The sequence below is a fragment of the Hemibagrus wyckioides genome, linkage group LG04, assembly GCF_019097595.1.
Source record: "Hemibagrus wyckioides isolate EC202008001 linkage group LG04, SWU_Hwy_1.0, whole genome shotgun sequence".
NCBI classification, from domain to species: domain Eukaryota; kingdom Metazoa; phylum Chordata; class Actinopteri; order Siluriformes; family Bagridae; genus Hemibagrus; species Hemibagrus wyckioides.
In genome coordinates, this window is record NC_080713.1 from 18,976,068 (window position 1) to 18,994,053 (window position 17,986).

At 38.0% G+C, this 17,986-nt stretch overlaps 4 protein-coding genes across 5 annotated transcripts; 1 reads left to right on the top strand and 3 right to left on the bottom strand.

Moving 5' to 3' along the window:
• The first annotated feature begins 624 nt into the window (after positions 1-624).
• On the top strand, positions 625-5,652 carry tph2 (tryptophan hydroxylase 2 (tryptophan 5-monooxygenase)). 2 transcript variants are annotated; one of them, XM_058388287.1, is made up of 11 exons: positions 625-1,050; positions 1,423-1,554; positions 1,685-1,868; positions 2,060-2,199; positions 2,301-2,368; positions 2,444-2,640; positions 3,502-3,637; positions 3,751-3,877; positions 4,259-4,354; positions 4,440-4,573; positions 4,678-5,652. In XM_058388287.1, exons 1-11 carry the CDS (start codon positions 760-762, stop codon positions 4,850-4,852), a joined length of 1,680 nt encoding a protein of 559 aa, XP_058244270.1. In that variant the 5' UTR covers positions 625-759; the 3' UTR covers positions 4,853-5,652. The 2 variants fall into 2 exon arrangements, with proteins under 2 accessions (XP_058244270.1, XP_058244271.1); XM_058388288.1 differs by having other exon boundaries at positions 626-1,050; positions 2,099-2,199.
• A 414-nt stretch (positions 5,653-6,066) lies between these two features.
• On the bottom strand, positions 6,067-7,411 carry si:ch211-218c6.8 (apoptosis facilitator Bcl-2-like protein 14). The gene is made up of 5 exons (XM_058388091.1): positions 6,991-7,411; positions 6,811-6,894; positions 6,645-6,703; positions 6,296-6,568; positions 6,067-6,191 (listed from the first exon to the last, which is right to left on the bottom strand). The coding sequence occupies exons 1-5, from the start codon at positions 7,175-7,177 to the stop codon at positions 6,150-6,152; spliced, it is 645 nt and encodes a 214-aa protein (XP_058244074.1). The 5' UTR covers positions 7,178-7,411; the 3' UTR covers positions 6,067-6,149.
• A 557-nt stretch (positions 7,412-7,968) lies between these two features.
• LOC131352435 (C-X-C chemokine receptor type 2-like) lies at positions 7,969-9,482 on the bottom strand. Its single transcript, XM_058388579.1, has 2 exons — positions 9,405-9,482; positions 7,969-9,225 (listed from the first exon to the last, which is right to left on the bottom strand). Exon 2 carries the CDS (start codon positions 9,213-9,215, stop codon positions 8,268-8,270), a length of 948 nt encoding a protein of 315 aa, XP_058244562.1. The 5' UTR covers positions 9,216-9,225; positions 9,405-9,482; the 3' UTR covers positions 7,969-8,267.
• Positions 9,483-15,846: 6,364 nt separating this feature from the next.
• Positions 15,847-16,817, bottom strand: LOC131351505 (apelin receptor A-like). The gene has a single exon (XM_058386918.1). The coding sequence runs from the start codon at positions 16,813-16,815 to the stop codon at positions 15,847-15,849; it is 969 nt and encodes a 322-aa protein (XP_058242901.1). The 5' UTR covers positions 16,816-16,817.
• Between the last annotated feature and the right edge of the window lie 1,169 nt (positions 16,818-17,986).

Here is a 17,986-nt window from a genome sequence, read left to right on the forward strand (position 1 = left end):
GACAAAAAAAATGGAGTATCTTTTATCGGTTCATAACAGAACCAAATGTTCACAACAAAGACACCCAAATCGCCTCCCCACTCCCTGGCTCTTTCATTTCCTGTTATACAGGAAATTGCCTCAGAGGCGGCCGATAGCTTTTCCCTTAGAGCTGTAATTTTATCTCACCTTCAGCTCACTTTCATTAAAGAAGCGGCTGCATTATGCGCTGGAGCAAACACCACTCATCCACTACAAACAATGTGCATTTGTGTGCGTGCACACACACACATTAATGTTGCTCCAGTTCCTTTATTTTCCTTTACTATAAATATCACATCCTCTAGGGAATATGGTATAGGGTCTGTTTTGTATTTTCTTCTGTCCTTTTTTAAATATAGATTCACTTAAAATGGAAATTATTGCAATTAGTGAGTGTTAATATAACTGTTTTTGGCATTCTGCATTTTGATGTTAATATTTTAACGTCTTGTGTTCTTTCCATCTTGAAATAGATCACAATAAACAGATCTTGGGCTTTGTTCAACATCAGATCTGGAGTAGATTATCACTGATGTTACATGATCAGCAAGGTACTGACGTAACAACTTTTTTTTTTTTTTTTTAAATGAACAACACACCAGCCTCCCAGAAGCCAATATACGCAAGACAGAAGGAGAGAGGAGTTCTTATCACCATCTTTCGTCACGCTATATAAGCAGGGCTCTGGCAGTGCTCGAGAAGGTGGAGTGCAGGGTTGAGCAGCACAGTCTGTTTTCAATGGCTTCACAGGTACAAAACAAGAAGGGGTCTGAAGCAGTACCTGTGCATTCTGAAATGCAAGGCAAAACCAAGCCTCAAGAAACAATGTCTGCACCGACTGACCCCCAGAGTCAGAAAAAGGGTCCGGAGATCCCTAAATCACCGGTGGGGCTGCTGAGGAAGAGGGGTAAGGAAGCAATTCCAAAGATGCAGCCATCAATGATGATGTTCTCCAGCAAATACTGGGCACGTCGGGGATTATCTCTGGATTCAGCTATGCTTGATCAGCAGCATCTAGGAAATAATATGGTAAGTATAGCATTTAACAGACACTGGAAGCTGTAATTGCTCAGGTTAAAATATTTACAAATATCTAAAGTTTTTACTGTGTTTTACTACCTGATATTAAAGTTGTGGGAGCAATTGTGATTAGAAAAACTAAAATTTTATGGCCTAATAATTAAAGATATGAATATAAATCCTGAAATTTCAATCATCTGTATGTACATGTGTCAAATACTGTAAAAAACAAACAAAAAAACAAAGCAAAACAGCCTTTATCTGGTTAGCACTCCAAGCACAATTATCAAATACATCATGATTTGGGAACTTTTTACACCTAAATTTATATGCATACTCAATATAAATGTACTTTTTTGGGGTTTCCACACTTTCGTGCAGCTTCGTAGGACATCCTTTAGCCGCATAGATGAAAAACCGGACAAGGAGGATACAGACAGCAGTAAAACAGCTGTAATTTTCTCTCTGAAGAATGAGGTGGGATGCCTGGTGAAGGCTCTCCGGCTCTTTCAGGTTAGTAACCACTTCAGCTGGTGAATGAGAAATGAAAATAGAAAAGTGACAAAGAAGTTAAATCAAAGTAATAAGCAGTTAAACATTTCAGTATGATTTCTCATGTGAACGTATCCTGTGTATTCTGTAGGAGAAGCATGTCAATTTGGCCCACATTGAATCACGCAAATCAAAGCGAGTCACCACAGAGGTGGAGATATACGCAGAGTGTAGCTGCACTAAAAAGGAATTCAATGAGCTGGTGCAGCACCTTAAAGACCATGTCAACATTATCTCATATAACACACCTCAAAATGTGTGGTCTGTAGAGACTGGTGAGTCTGTTACATGCAGCAAGTATTTATTTATGTTGAAAAACATATGTACAAGGATTGATGATACATATCAAATGCAAAACTGTGTTATTCATTCACACTTAACTAGCAGTGAGTAGAGAAAGTTTGATATGGCTACAATACATATCCATAGTGATAGTGCTGCTGCTTCTCCTGGTTCTTTATTCTAGACTGTTTGGACTGTGTGTGTGTTTTGGGTGGCTTGCCAGATGTAGAAGGAGTCCCTTGGTTTCCCCAGAAGATCTCTGAATTGGACCAGTGCTCACACAGAGTGCTCATGTATGGCTCAGAGCTGGATGCTGATCATCCAGTAAGTGAACTGATTTTAAGATACTTATGAGAGAAATAATGTCTTGATTCAATAATGATTAAACCACAAACAAATCGATTACATCTCTTTGTATTTTTCAGGGATTTAAAGACAACATCTATAGACAGAGGAGGAAGTACTTTGTGGAAGTTGCAATGAACTACAAATTGTTAGTAACTGTTCTCAAATTGTCTCTCACACGATTTACATGAATATAAATGTGGTTTATGAATTCAATTTGCAGTGGTCAACCCATACCACGCATTGAGTACACACAAGAGGAGGTGAAGACTTGGGGAGTGGTGTTCCGGGAGCTCACTAAACTTTATCCAACCCATGCCTGCCGCGAGTACATGAAAAACTTCCCATTGCTTATAAAACACTGCGGATACCGTGAGGACAATATTCCCCAGCTGGAGGATGTCTCTCGCTTCCTAAGAGGTAAATAGTTTCATGACTGTAATACTCCAATTTGTGTCATTATGCACTCCAAAAAAAAAATTTATTTGTACAATTCATTTGCTGGGGTTAGCTTGTTGGATGGAGTTGTTAGGTTGGCATGACACAAATTGGGTTGATCACTGCAAACTAGATTCACGAATGCAGACCTGAAAGGGAAATAGCTTGTTATATCAAGATGAATTTTCTGGAATTTTCTATTGTCCATCCACAGCAGCAGCCAGAAAAAGTCTGAATTAAAAAAAATAATAAACAGCTGCCAGAGCAAGAAATGTCATTTTGTTTATATTTAATTATACTTTTATTTACCTGAACCTTTATATATATATATATATATATATATATATATATATATATATATATATATATATATATATTTTTTTTTTTTTACATTATTAAATATAGAGATATAAATTATTATACACCTTCAGTTTTTTCTATAATGTTATCTTGCTAATACTGGTACCTGGATATGTGCAAATTGTGCACACACATTTATATATATTATCATATCATAAATTATCATGTTTTAAGTGAGAAAAGAATGCTTTCACACAAGGTGTTTTGTGCAGCAAAAATGCTACCTGAAAGCTTCTTTTGTGCTAATATGAAAAAAGCTGCTTATGCAACACACACACACACACACACTGTAGCCTTAACAATTGAGTAATGTAGTGATTTTGCCCACAAGTAGGATTAGAAATCAATGTCTAAATTAATGCCTCATGTCCATATTCAATAGCCTATGTTTAAAAAAGGCATCTTCCACTTGTGAAGAAATTGATGGAAGGCAGGATGATCTTTTATTGATTATAGATATTTGTTTGGTCTTGATATTTGTAGAGAGGTCAGGGTTCACAGTGCGACCTGTGGCAGGTTATCTGTCACCTAGAGACTTCCTTGCTGGTCTGGCATATCGAGTGTTTAACTGCACTCAGTATGTACGCCATAGCACTGACCCACTCTACACACCAGAGCCGTGAGTACTTGTCACTTAGTTGTCTTCCATGTCATCTGTTATTGTACATTGTACATCTAAATGCATCAATGCCTGCTTTATTTTTAATTCTTGTCATTAACACTAATTCTCAGGGACACTTGCCATGAGCTCCTGGGTCATGTCCCACTCTTAGCAGATCCCAAGTTTGCTCAGTTCTCACAAGAAATTGGCCTAGCCTCTCTTGGAGCTTCGGATGAAGACGTGCAGAAGTTGGCTACAGTAAGTGAGACTGAAACGAAATTTTATTTCCCAATACAGGTATGTCTTTAAATGTCACACTGCATAATTGATTGACAGGTTCTCTGTATAATGCAGAGATTATACCAGCATAAGAAGGTCACAGTGGCTGGTGGTGGCATTTACCCATTTCACTTTCATACCTGACCTATGGTAGCACATTTGCATTGAATTGAATTGCACTGAAGTGTGGAAAGTTTAGCTTGGAATATTTAAAGTACAGCTAATAAGAAACTTTCTTCCTTGACATTATGTTGTTGGAATCATATTAGCAGTACATTTAACTCATGTATTATTTATGTGCTTTTTAAATATACACCTTTTACATATTATTTAAAAAATATATATTTTTATTTTCATCAGTGCTATTTCTTCACAATTGAGTTTGGCCTATGTAAACAAGATGGCCAGTTGAGAGCCTATGGAGCAGGGCTACTTTCTTCAATTGGAGAGCTACGGGTACAGACATTTGTTTTTTTAGATTATTTTTGCAATATAATGAAACAGGAAGGACTTGACTTAACTACCATCCATTAATTTGCAGCATGCTTTATCAGACAAAGCTGTAGTGAAGACTTTTGATCCCAAAACTACGTGCTACCAGGAGTGCATCATTACAGCTTTTCAAGATGTTTACTTTATCTCAGAGAGTTTCGAAGAAGCCAAAGAAAAGATGAGGTAATGCCATTCATGAAGAATCTATAACATTGATAAAATCATGAATGTTTCAGGAGATATAGTATCAAATGTTTTGGTATGAAGTGAAGTTATCCTTTCCACAGGGAATTTGCCAAAACAATCAAGAGGCCCTTCTCTGTCTATTATAACCCATACACCCAGAGCATTGACCTGCTGAAGGACACCAGGAGCATAGAAAATGTGGTGCAAGATCTCCGCAGTGACCTCACCACAGTCTGTGATGCACTGGGGAAAATGAACAAGTACCTTGGCATCTAGAAAAACACAAATTAGTTTTAGCCAAACTTTTTCTGCTTTGAACTAAAACTCAAACTACAAATACATTACCTAGTGGCTAATGGTGTTCTTTAGTGTATAACCTGAACCCAAAGTCAAGCAGAGCTTGGTCTTCCTGTCTGGTGACTTCATGCATTTGCCAGCGTTCATAGTGAATTTATTCATATGTGCATGGCTGCCATTGCTACAGAAGCAGCAAGATGCATCCATTTGTGGTTGCTGATTGTAATTTGCTAATCATAGTATTCTATAATCCAATTGCCCAAGTTCCTGACTAGGTCCAACTTCATTATGAGAGCACAAACAGGAAGTTTAAGATGGATGATTCCAGATGCTAAGGGAGAAATATACCCCACTTTGTTCTAGTCAATTAGCAGCACAGTCTGCTTCACAGACCTTCTAACTGTCTAAGTCCATAACCATAAAGAATCCACTACCATAAAGAGTCTAGTATTTAATGTGTTACCTCTCTGTGCCTCCATATAAGCCTGAATCAAGTTAAGAGTTAAGATAGTAGTCATAATCAATGTGTATTTTATTTCTTATGTTGCAGCATTTATGTGCATTTTTATTCTTTAAATTGCAGCATTCAGGCATTCAAGATGAATGTTAAAAGTATTGTGCCTAAAATAATCTGTATAGAATATTTATGGATGAAATTGCTAAATGTTAGAGTGAATTCTACAGTCTCTATGTCTGGATAGTGCTTAGTAGTACTTGTTATATTTGCAGCTGATAAAGTAAATGCATCAGATGCTTGTTTAATAAAGTATATATTTTATGTTTTTTAGTTGTCTGTCTCATTTTTTTTAAATTCTTTTTGTCTCATAATATATTTATGTTCTCATGAATATCAAGTTATTCATGAATATGAAGCTATTATGATAGATATGTCAGAAATGTCAGTTTTTAATCCCACCTCACACAAACATGCTGGTATGTGAACAGCTGACTTTAATTTGCCCCTAGTTGTAAATAAGTATGTGAATATGCATTTGCATGGTGCCCTACGTTAGACTATTGTCCCATCCAGGGTGTATTCCTACCTCATCCTCAGTGTTCCTGTGGTCCAACAAGGCCCTGACCAGGATAAAGTACTAACTGAACATATTATATAATATTATATATATATGATATCTTACATGAGTATCATAAACTGTTGTGCATACAGAAAAAGTGAGGCAAACCATTGTTACATTTCTGTGAAATTGAAATTTATTCAGGAGGTAGTTGTAGACAACAGGATGCTTTGCTGTTGGGAAAAGCAGCCAGTCCATTTTTACTGCACCTCATCACCTTCATCAATTTTGAAAGCATTTTCCTGTAGTGGGCATGGAAAGAGACACACACAATACACTTTATAACAGCATTTCTGAAATTATTATATTTATGTACTCCTATTACTGTGCATGATTCAGCCCTTACCCAGCCACCATGCTGCTGAATCCATGGTGCAAAATGCTGGTGCACATACTTAGCCCCGAATCCCATTGTTCTGTTCATAGGCTGCAGATCCAAGGCACTCAGCCGGCTGGTCATCTCAAAGGTCCAAGCAATTTTTTTTTTCTGATCATGATCCTCCTCTCTCAGATTGCCTGGGGGCACCATGCTGAGAATGAAGGCTGAGGCCAGTTTTTCAAACAGGTTGTAGGAGATGAGGTTTTGGAGATAGCTAAAAAGTTCTGTATCTTTCACAATCTAAATCAAGAAAAAGTTGAAGAAGACTAGAACATGCAAATTCTCTGCAAAGTCTTTATTTTGATCAGTTGCTTACCTTTTCATTGACTTGGTCCCCGTATTCTATCAATATCTCTACAAGCCTCTGTATGACATCTGATCTTGGAAAATATGCATAATTTAAAGAACATTTCATTTAAATACAGCATTATATTCTCAGAATTATGAAAACTAAGAGGAAACTTGCAGGTGAACAAACCCACCACTGTCTGTTACAGCTTGATCCTGAGCAGGAGGTACACTGTCTACAATGTCAGTCAGTTTATCAGCCACTTGTACAAGTACATCTGTTTGATTAAGGACACAACATTAAAACAGGATTTAAGCAGGTTTCACCATATCAAATAAGTTTTCTGTTCTTAATGGTTATCCAGCTGTCTTACCAGTCTTTGCAGAAGCAGGAACACGTGTCCTTGTAGACGTTGACATACATCCAAAAAACTGCAGGTCTTTGGCTGGCCAGCCCTGCAGTGTGGGCTCTGCACTCGATCTTGACCTTCTTTTTTTATGATAAATCTCCAGAAGCTGATACTCCATAATGCAGTGGTCAGCAGCTAACATGGTATCCATTTTTTCTGACAAGTTCACTTAAGCACACGAACAAATAGTTGCACAGTTTCAGTGCTTCCTCCAAAGAAATTAACAGCGGTCACAAAGATTAAATGCTTTATTACTGAAAATAAATGTATGCAAAAAAAAAAAGTGAAACTTATTTGAGAGAAATGGTCTAAATCCTGCTCCTGCCCATGACCTTCAATCTACAGTAGTTTCACTTTCCACTGTGCGGCAGTTACTTTTTTAAAGGACCGCCCACTTTTTACACCTACTAAAACAAATGCGCTTAGAGGAAAGGAAGTCACAGTGCAATGTCCACAATCCAATGTCTCACTAATGTAACGGATAAACAACCACAAGCACAATCGCTGGATGTATTTTCTTTATTGCACCATTCTCAGTAAACCCTAAACACTTTTTATAACAATACTGAGTAAGCATACTGAGAGTTTTAGCAGCAGTAAGAGAGCAGAAATACCAATTTCTAGAGAGAAATAGGAAAGACACTCTTACTGTTTAATTGTAGTATTATGAAAATGATAAAGGTCCACATTTCTAAAGTTTACAGTATATATGGAGAATTGTTGACCTACATTAGACAAGGATCCTGTTAAGGATATGTCTCAGTATTCTCAGAACAGGCTTTAAATCCACCATAACCCTGACTAGCATAAATCTGTTATTGAAGTTGAATATGAACACGTAGACAGCTTTAAAGACTTTATTTACATTCGAAAAGAAACAAGAAAAAGCAGGGTGATTACAAATCTTTGGATGTTTAAACATAGAGATATAATAAAGACCCAGTGATGTTTTTCTTTGCCTAAATACTTGCAGAAACAAGACAATTTGTTGATTTAATTATATCCATATTAACACACATGGTTTTAGAATAGGATGTGATGGTCAGGTGGCCACATTTTGCCCTATATTGTATATGCTAATAGGTTAATAGGTTTGTAAGTAAATAATTTCATAGGTTTGCATGTTTGTATCTTATATTTAACCTTTTTGGAAAAACAAAAAACAAGAGGAAGAAAACGCACCAAGTTATGAACAAAAATATTCATATAAATTATAAAATCGTACTTGACTAAATTGAATCTTACTTTCTCTGGACTGTAGTGGTCTCTCTTGTGTCTCCTGATTCATTACTCCTGCCACAGAGCATTCGCTTCATCCGGGCCATGTAGAACATGGGCCCCAAGCAAACTCCAAAATAGGGGAGAACAGCGAACATCATCAGAAACTGACAGAGATCCCTATTTGTGTCTTTTAGTACAAGGATTTGGATTATCAGCAGAAAAGGGGCCAGACCCAGCATTGGAAAATAGGTTAGAGCTGAGGGCCCAAATATTGCTACAACATTCTTTAGAGCTTGCTTCTTTATAGCTGAATTATTTTGGTCCCCTTCACCTGGGCCCTTTTTACACAACACACATACAATGCCTACCAGGCAGGCCACCATGACTAAAAACAGCACATTCAAAATGATGGATAAAATCAAAGCCATGCCAGCGATAGTGTAGAGAAACATGAATGCTGCCATGATGCAGGTGAGAAACCAGATGACAGCAGAGCATGCAGCACTCATATAAAGCACAGGGTATGCCACAGCAATGTAGCGCTCCAAGCACATACAGGTCAGCAAAAGTGGGCTGCCGAAGTAACAGATGGTGGAAAAGACTTGTGAAATGCGCAGTGGTAGTCCTGAGCGGTCCTGAGCAATTGTTATACGGATATCCACTGGAAGAGCAAGGCAGAAAAGCACACCTAGTAGGGCAAAGTTGAGACCTAAAACCTCGGAGGGTGACATAGTCTTTCTGTTCTTTACTAGCAGCCAGAGGAGGACTGCATTTGAAGGAAGGCCAAGTACAAGGATAAGTATCTGAATATATGCACGCACAATGATTGGTCTATTTTTGTTACAATCATCTATAATCTCAGCCAGAGTGGTCAAATTCCTTGAGTTCAATGAAGTATTGTATTGCAAGAAGTATGTGGAGGGAGATATGGTTGTTGTATAGTTTTCATTTGGCACTGTGTAATCCATGATGAACAATCTGGATGTAGAGAGAAGTTATTCAGTTATTATGCAACAATACAGAGCATCTTTATAGGCATTATCAACACTACTAGTATAAGTTAAGCATAAAAATTCCTTTCCATTAATTATTTTCCCTTATATAGACATTTGAAAAGAATACAAAATAATATTTATACATAAGTAATTGTTACTGACCGTATATTGCAAAAATGCACTTGTGTCTCCTTCTGTTTTTATTTCATGTATGAGTCAATCTCTTTCTGCCCCCTCGTCGCTCTACAAGGAATTTGAATAATACCGATGGATGACTGAACAAACTTACCTATTAAATAACGTCCATAGATTTTGCATGTGTTAAAAAGCGCCTCCCATTTCAAAATCAAAATGAGCTCTGAAGCCTTCCATAGCATGGCAATTATTTATATGACTAATGTAGCATTCCAAAAAAAAAATTAAGTTGTTTTTCAACACAAAGATGAAAAAGTAATAATTTACTTAATTCATATGTGATACCAGCAACTACTAACTACAGTAAATAAATGTTGTCCTACAACATAAAAAAAATTAACCCCAACCATAAAAATATGCATAATTTAAAGAACATTTACAATACAAGAACAAATACATCTGTTTGATTAAGGACACAACATTAAAACAGGATTTAAGCTTTCTGGATTTTAGTTTTCTGTGCTTAATGGTTATCCAGCTGTCTTACCAGTCTTTGCAGAAGCAGAAACATGTGTCCATGTAGATATATGTCCATAAACCTGCTGGTCTTTGGCTGGTCTGCCCTGGGTCTGTAAGAGTATGTGTGTGGGCTTTGCACTCGATCTTGACTTTCTTTATTTATGATAAATCTCCAGAAGCTGATACTCAGTAATGCAGTGGTCATCAGCTAACATGGTATCCATTTTCCAAAGCTAAGAAACCTTGAAGTTCACTTAAACACACGGACAAATAGCTTCATAGTTGCACAGTTTCATCGCCTCCTCCAAATAAATTAACAGCGGTAAATATGGTTTATTACAATGAAAATAGATTTGTCGTCAATGTATACAAATTTTACAACTAATTTGAGAGAAATGGTCTAAATGTCTAAATGCTCCTATATATATATATATATATATATATAAACTACTCACAAAAAGTTAAGGATATTTGGATTTTGGGTGAAATTTATGGTAAATGTAAAAAGTTCATGCTACAGTGATATTATATCATGAAAGTAGGGCATTTAAGTAGAAGTATGCAATGGTGATTTCCTCATCTCAAACAATTTATTGAAACAAAAGCCAACAACAGAGGTGGGTATACCACAACAAAAAATGTCAATGTCTCAATAATTTGTCATGTGCCCTTGACCATCAATTACAGCTTCACAACGACATCTCATGCTGTTCACGAGTCGACTTATTGTCTGCTGAGGCGTGGCATTCCACTCTTCTTGAAGGGCGGCCCTCAGGTCATTGAGGTTCTGGGGTGCAGGGTTACGAGCCTCTACACGGCGACTCAGCTGATCCCATAGGTTTTCTATGGGATTCAGGTCTGGAGAAAGTGCAGGCCACTCCATTTGAGGTACCCCAACCTCCAGCAGCCAGCAGCCGTACCCTAATGATGCGACCTCGATGAGTTGGAGCATTGTCGTCCATGAAGATGAAATTAGGCCTGTGTTGTTCATGCAGGGACACAATGACTGGATTAATGATGTTATTCAGGTAGTATTGGCTTGTCACTGTACCATTCACAAGATGTAGGGCAGTTCTGTATTGAGTAGACACACCTGCCCAGACTGTAACACCACCACAACAGTGGCTGATGCATAGCGCTCTCCTTAACATCTCCAACATCATTGGCGGCCATCATTTCTGCTCAATGTGAATCGACTTTCATCAGAGAACAGCACTGAGGCCCACTGGTCCCTCGTCCAGCGTAAATGCTCCCTGGCCCGACACCTGTGCCTGGTGGTGTGGTCAGGTACCCTTGCATGTCGTCTAGCATGCAGACCACGCTGATGTAAACGGTTTCGAATGGTCTGACGTGACACTTGGGTGCCTCTCACCTCCCTTCAATGTGCCTGGAGTTGAGTTGCATTCATCATCCGGTTCCGCAGGGCACTGTTCACAATGAAGCAGTCATTAACGTGGGATGTGGCCAAAGGACGTCCACTTCTATGCCTTTCTGTGACTCTTCCAGTCTCTCTTTATCTCTGTCGCAACCTGCTGATGACTCTAAGCTCAGTGGCCACTTCCCTCTGAGAACATCCTGTTTGAAGCCTCGCAATGGCGAGGTACTGTTGATCAATTGTTAGGTGTGGTCTTGGTTTCATGATGTCAAAATGTGAACAGCATGATGAAGAGGACTGTTTAAATACCAATTCTAACTGAACCAGAAAATTTATTGGTCGATTCATAGATCAAACACCAGTTGTGAATTTTGCCGTTAAGCACCTTGTTAGAGAACAGCAAGTTATGCAAAAAGTACTGAAACACTGAACAGTTGGACATGTGCATTTAAAAGGGTAGAGAAGGTCAAATTAACTTTACCTGTAAAGGTTATAGTGCATTTTAGGTGCATCCTGAAATTACACCCGTAAGCCGAATATCCTTAACTGTTTGTGAGATAGTGTATATATGAACTGGTGACAGGGTCAAGTCCCAGTGATGCACGTGAAGGCTGGCCCGTGTGATCCGATCCAACAGACGAGCTACTGTTGCTCAAATTGCTGAAGAAGTTAAGGCTGGTTTTGATAGAAAGCTGTCAGAATACACAGTGCATCATAGTTTGTTGTGTATGGGGCTGCATAGCCACAGATCAGTCAGGGTGCCTATACTGACCCCTGTGCACTGCCGAAAATGCCAACAAAGGGCATGTGAGCATCAGAACTGGACCACAGAGCAATGGAAGAAGTTGGCCTGGTCTGATGAATCACATTTTTTCTGGGTGGCTGGGACTGTGTGTGTCAATTACCTGGGGAACACACGGCACCAGGACACATTATGGAGAAAAGGTAAGCCGGTGGAGGCAGTGTCATGCTTTGGGCAATGTCCTGCTAGGAATCCTTGGGTCCTGCCATCCATGTGGATGTTACTTTGACACGTATCACCTACTTAAACATTGTTCCAGACCATGTACACCTGTGGTGAACTGAGACAATAATTCAGGCCAGGAATTTGACTCCATCCCAGGCCACCTTTGCTGCTGCCGTCACGACCACACTATTAATGTAATCCACCAGACTGCTAATCTTGTAGGCTAACCCTATTAGTTGATGTAACAGGTAGACTACTAGACCAATTATTAATGGATAAATAGGCCTAAATGAACCCTCAAAAACTCACCAGGAATACACCATCTATATTACCACACCACAGACAAATATAAAATTGGCTTACACTTTTACACAGATACACATTCAAATGTCGATATATATATATATATATATCGACATTTGAATGTGTATTTGAATGTGCCGCTTCAAGTCGAACACACTGATTACCTGCCTCTGGAAATAGCCAGTTAGGCAGTGCGTCACTGACGTTGGGTCATGTGGCGATGTCATTTTCACTGATTTGTAGATTGAGCGGTCTTAGATTCATTCCTAATGGTGGCAGGCCATAACAACCGTCAGGCCACCGGTAAATGTCTCAGTGCTTCCGATGGCCAGTCCGCCCCGATGTACACCCTTTCACTGAAATGGTATTGCCTGATGGCTATGGCCTCTTTCAGCAGGATAATGCACCGTGCCACAAAGCAAAAATTGTTCAGGAATGGTTGATGAGCACAAAAATGAGTTTGAGGTGTGGACTTGACCTCCAAATTCCCCAGATCTCAATCCAATCAAGCATCTGTGGGATGTGCTGGACAAACAAGTCCGATCCATGGACTTGTTTCTGCTTGGATCTGCTGCTGACATCCTGGTGCCAGATACCACAGCACACCTTCAGGGATTTAGTGGAGTCCACGCCTCAATGGGTCAGGGCTGTTTTGGCAGCAAAAGAGGGACCAATACAATATTAGGCAGGTGGTCATAATGCCTGGTCAGTGTAAATGGAAAACTGTTGTCCTACATTATATTATATTCTCCCTTTTTTGTGTGTGTGTAACTCTGTTGCCGCTGGCTCCCCATGCTGTTGGACCAACACTATTTGTTTGACTGATTCCACATGAGTATGTTGAGTAATTTCTACAATTAACAATTTAGTATGAACAAATAAAATTCAGGTAAAGTTGCCAAAATGTCTTTGAGTAAATACAAACCATTCAGATTTGTCACTAGTACATATTAGTTTTATGTACATTTTATTTAATAATGTTATGTTATATTTATGAACGTTCAAAATGTATTATAATTTTAGACAACTGCAAGATGTAATGATTCAATCATCAAGTTTTTGAGAATCTGTATTTTTTCAAAAGTTTCTGTGCATCAGCTCCCAGGTAACACTTGATGGACAGCTGAGATTCAAGCTGTATATCCCAAAAGAGTCCCAAAAGAAGAGCACAAACCTTGGTGACATTGACAAGCTCCTGAAGCATTTCCACTTCCTCAACAATGAGTCCAACATGGCGGGACACAGATTCCAATGACTGTATTAGCCATGTCTCTCAGGCCTGGCATTCAAGACTGTGTCTAACAAAACACAAAAACAGTAACATTGTTCAGTCATTGTAACTGCATAAATAAATGCAGGTTGTAAATTTAACATCCCTTAGAAATACATACAGAAAAGGCAAAGAATTCTGCATCAATTGTCCATTCCTTAATGTTTCACATCAATGAGTTGGTCAGGAAAAAAAATTCACACTAGATTTCAAGGTACAATAAATCCACCAGCAAGATCAAAATGGCTGTGTAGCGCATTCTGTGTTTTATATCTGCAGGGACAATCGGAATAAGTGCACAGGAACCAATTACCATAATTACCATATTATGCATGATGTCCATGCACTATATAGTGCTTCAGCAACTGAGATCTAGTTGACACTTTTATTTTGCAGTTCTTACACTGCCATATGCTTGCTTGAGAAATGTGAGTTAGCATAATTCAAAAATAACGATGGATAACTTGAAATAATAAAACCCTGTGGACACCCACATCACATGTTCTAGGCAGCATTTGCCTACAGTAAAGTATTTATAATATAAATGCAGTAATAAATATAAGGCTTTAAAACATTAATGTATGCAGTTTATATTCTTCCACTATTTATCTTTTATAAACACTGCAATAAACAAACAATAAATGACTAACTAGAAGTCTTATACCTTGGTTGCTTGTTGGTCCATCTCCTGAAGACGTGTTCTGGTGTTCCAGCTCCATGTCTCAATGTCTCAACATTGATGATGTGTTTTTATTATTTGACAATGGTTGAGAACAAATTAAGCACATTATAAAATTATAACACATTAAATACACACAAAAGTACACATTTAAATGTGTATATTATTATTATTATTATTGGTATTATTATTATTATTATTATTATTATTATTATTATTATTATTATTATTATTATTATTAACAATAGTAGTAGTAGTATAATTAAACTTTATTTGTTGATATGACCTGAAAATGCTGCCAGACTTCAGAATGGCCTCTTTTCTTAGTTGGTTCCATGGTAATAATTAAAAGAACTGACTCTCTGATGCACAATATTCTCAATTAACTAGCAAAACGAATGACACTCCAAACCTGTGCAAGGGATTAGCACGATTTTTGAACCACAATGTGAAGCATGCACATAGTTGCATGTGAAACGAAGCTTCGGACATCATAGATCACATGGTTATGGGAAAACGAATCAATCTACCTTCTACCCCCAGTCCTGTCACCATCATTTAAAAACCTATTATATAAAAGTTATTGTTCCTGCACTTTCCCTAGGAATGAAACAAGGATCCTCTTAAGGATATGTCTTCACCTTATGTTCAGTATTCTCAGAACAGGCTTTAAATCCACCATAACCCTGACTAGCATAAATCAGTTATTGAAGTTAAATATGAACACTTAGGCAGTTTTAAAGACTTTATTTACATTTAAAAACTAGTTACAAACCGGAAAAAGCAGAGTGATTACAGATATTTGGATTTTTAAACATGCAGAGATATAATAAAGACCCAGTGATGTTTTTCTTTGCCTAAATACTTGCAGAAACAAGACAGTTGGTTGATATGGTTAATAATTTAGTGGAGACCTGGCCATCATGCCAATGTATGGACCTCTCCCAAAACTGTCCACAAAGATGGAATCAAACAATTGTCTAAAATGTCATTTTATGCTGTAGCATTACGATTTCTCTTCTCTGGAACTAAGAGGCCCACAGTCACTTTCCAAAATCTAGTAGAAAGCCTTTTAAGAAGAGTGGAGGCTGTTATTATAGTAAAGGGGGACAGACTCCATATTAATACGCATGGTTTTGGAATAGGATGTGATGGTCAGGTCACATTTTGCCCTATATTGTATATACTACTAGGTTAATAGGTTTGTAGGTTAATAACTTAATTGATTTGTATCTTAACAAATTCCACCTTTATGGAAAAACTAAAAACAAGAGGAAGAAAACGTACTTTACGTTTTAAAGTTATGAACAAAAATATTCATATAAATTATAAAATCGTACTTGACTAAATTGAATCTTACTTTCTCTGGACTGTAGTGTTCTCTCTTGTGTCTCCTGATTCATTACTCCTGTCACAGAGCATTCGCTTCATCCGGGCCATGTAGAACATGGGCCCCAAGCAAACTCCAAAATAGGGGAGAACAGCAAACATCATCAGAAACTGACAGAGATCCCTATTTGTGTCTTTTAGTACAAGGATTTGGATTATCAGCAGAAAAGGGGCAATACCCAGCATTGGAAAATAGGTTAGAGTTGAGGGCACAAATATTGCTACAACATTCTTTAGAGCTTGCTTCTTTATAGCTGAATTATTTTGGTCCCCTTCACCTGGGCCCTTTTTACACAACACACATACAATGCCTACCAGGCAGGCCACCATGACTAAAAACAGCACATTCAAAATGATGGATAAAATCAAAGCCATGCCAGCGAGAGCGTAGAGAAACATGAATGCTGCCATGATGCAGGTGAGAAACCAGATGACAGCAGAGCATGCAGCACGATACTCCCTCTTCCCCAACTTCATATAAAGCACAGGGTATGCCACAGCAATGTAGCGCTCCAAGCACATACAGGTCAGCAAAAGTGGGCAGCAAAAGTAACTGATGGTGGCTAAGACTTGTGAAATGCGCAGTGGTAGTCCTGAGCGTTCGTGAGCAATTGTTATACGGATATCCACTGGAAGAGCAAGGCAGAAAAGCACACCTAGTAGGGCAAAGTTGAGACCTAAAACCTCGGAGGGTGACATAGTCTTTCTGTTCTTTACTAGCAGCCAGAGGAGGACTGTATTTGATGGAAGGGCAAGTACAAGGATAAGTATCTGAATATATGCACGCACAGCGCTCGGTCTATTTTTCTGACAATCATCTATAATCTCAGCCAGAGTGGTCAAATTCCTTGTGTTTAATGAAGTATCATACTGCAAGAAGTATGTGGAGGGAGATATGGTTGTTGTATAGTTTTCATTTGGCACTGTGTAATCCATGATGAACAATCTGGATGTAGAGAGCAGGGTTCAGTTATTATCCAACAATACAGAGCATCTTTATAGGCATTATCATCAGCACTAATATAAGTTAAGCATAAAAATTGCTTTCCATTAATTATTTTCCCTTATTTAGACATTTGAATAGAAAAGAAAAGAAAAAATAATATTTATACATAAGTAATTGTTACTGACCGTATATTGCAAAAATGCACTTCTGTCTCCTTCTGTTTTTATTTCATGTATGAGTCAATCTCTTTCTGCCCCCTCGTTGCTCTACAAGGAATTTAAATAATGCCGATGGATGACTGAACAAACTTACCTATTAAATAACGTCCATAGATTTTGCATACATTAAAAAGCGCCTCCCATTTCAAAATCAAAATGAGCTCTGAAGCCTTCCATAGCATGGCAATTATTTATATGACTAATGTAGCATTCCAAAAAAATTAAAGGACAAAGATTTTTTAAAGACAAAGTAATTATGTACTTAAGTCATATACCAGAAACTACTAACTACAGTAAATCAATGTGCAATATTTTTCAATAAAACCCTAACCCTAGAAAATAAAATTTATAGAACAGTTCATTTAAATACAGCATTATATTCTCAGAATTATGAAAACTAGGAGGAAACTTGCAGGTCAACAAACCCACCACTGTCTGTTACAGCTTGATCCTGAGCAGGAGGTACACCGTCTACAATGTCAGTCAGTTTATCAGCCACTTGTACAAGTACATCTGTTTGATTAAGGACACAACATTAAAACAGGATTTAAGCAGTTTTCACCATATCAGATTTTTTTCTGTGCTTAATGGTTATCCAGCTGTCTTACCAGTCTTTGCAGAAGCAGGAACACGTGTCCTTGTAGATATACGTCCACAAACCTGCTGATCTTTGGCTGGTCAGCCCTGGCTCTGTAAGAGTATGTGTGAGCTTTGCACTCGATCTTGACTTTCTTTATTTATGATAAATCTCCAGAAGCTGATACTCAATAATGCAGTGGTCAGCAGATAACATGGTATCCATATTTTTATCCATCCGTTCACTTAAACACACGGACAAATAGTTGCACAGTTCCAAATTAATTAACAGGGGTCACCAAGATTGAATTACACTGAAAAAAAATTTGTCGACAATTTATACAAAATTTTGAAACAAATTTGAGAG

What these genes read in the sequence shown, in the direction of transcription:
- LOC131352435 (XM_058388579.1), bottom strand. Translation starts at nt 9,215, where the DNA reads ATGGATTACACAGTGCCAAATGAAAACTATACAACAACCATATCTCCC.
- LOC131351505 (XM_058386918.1), bottom strand. Translation starts at nt 16,815, where the DNA reads ATGGATTACACAGTGCCAAATGAAAACTATACAACAACCATATCTCCC.
- si:ch211-218c6.8 (XM_058388091.1), bottom strand. Translation starts at nt 7,177, where the DNA reads ATGGATACCATGTTAGCTGCTGACCACTGCATTATGGAGTATCAGCTT. An exon ending in TCCTGCTTCTGCAAAGACTG is followed by an intron (nt 6,895 to 6,990) that starts GTAAGACAGCTG and finishes TTAATCAAACAG; the next exon opens with ATGTACTTGTACAAGTGGCT. An exon ending in GGGACCAAGTCAATGAAAAG is followed by an intron (nt 6,569 to 6,644) that starts GTAAGCAACTGA and finishes TTCTTGATTTAG; the next exon opens with ATTGTGAAAGATACAGAACT.
- tph2 (XM_058388287.1), top strand. Translation starts at nt 760, where the DNA reads ATGGCTTCACAGGTACAAAACAAGAAGGGGTCTGAAGCAGTACCTGTG. An exon ending in AGGCTCTCCGGCTCTTTCAG is followed by an intron (nt 1,555 to 1,684) that starts GTTAGTAACCAC and finishes TGTATTCTGTAG; the next exon opens with GAGAAGCATGTCAATTTGGC. An exon ending in GTTGCAATGAACTACAAATT is followed by an intron (nt 2,369 to 2,443) that starts GTTAGTAACTGT and finishes TTCAATTTGCAG; the next exon opens with TGGTCAACCCATACCACGCA.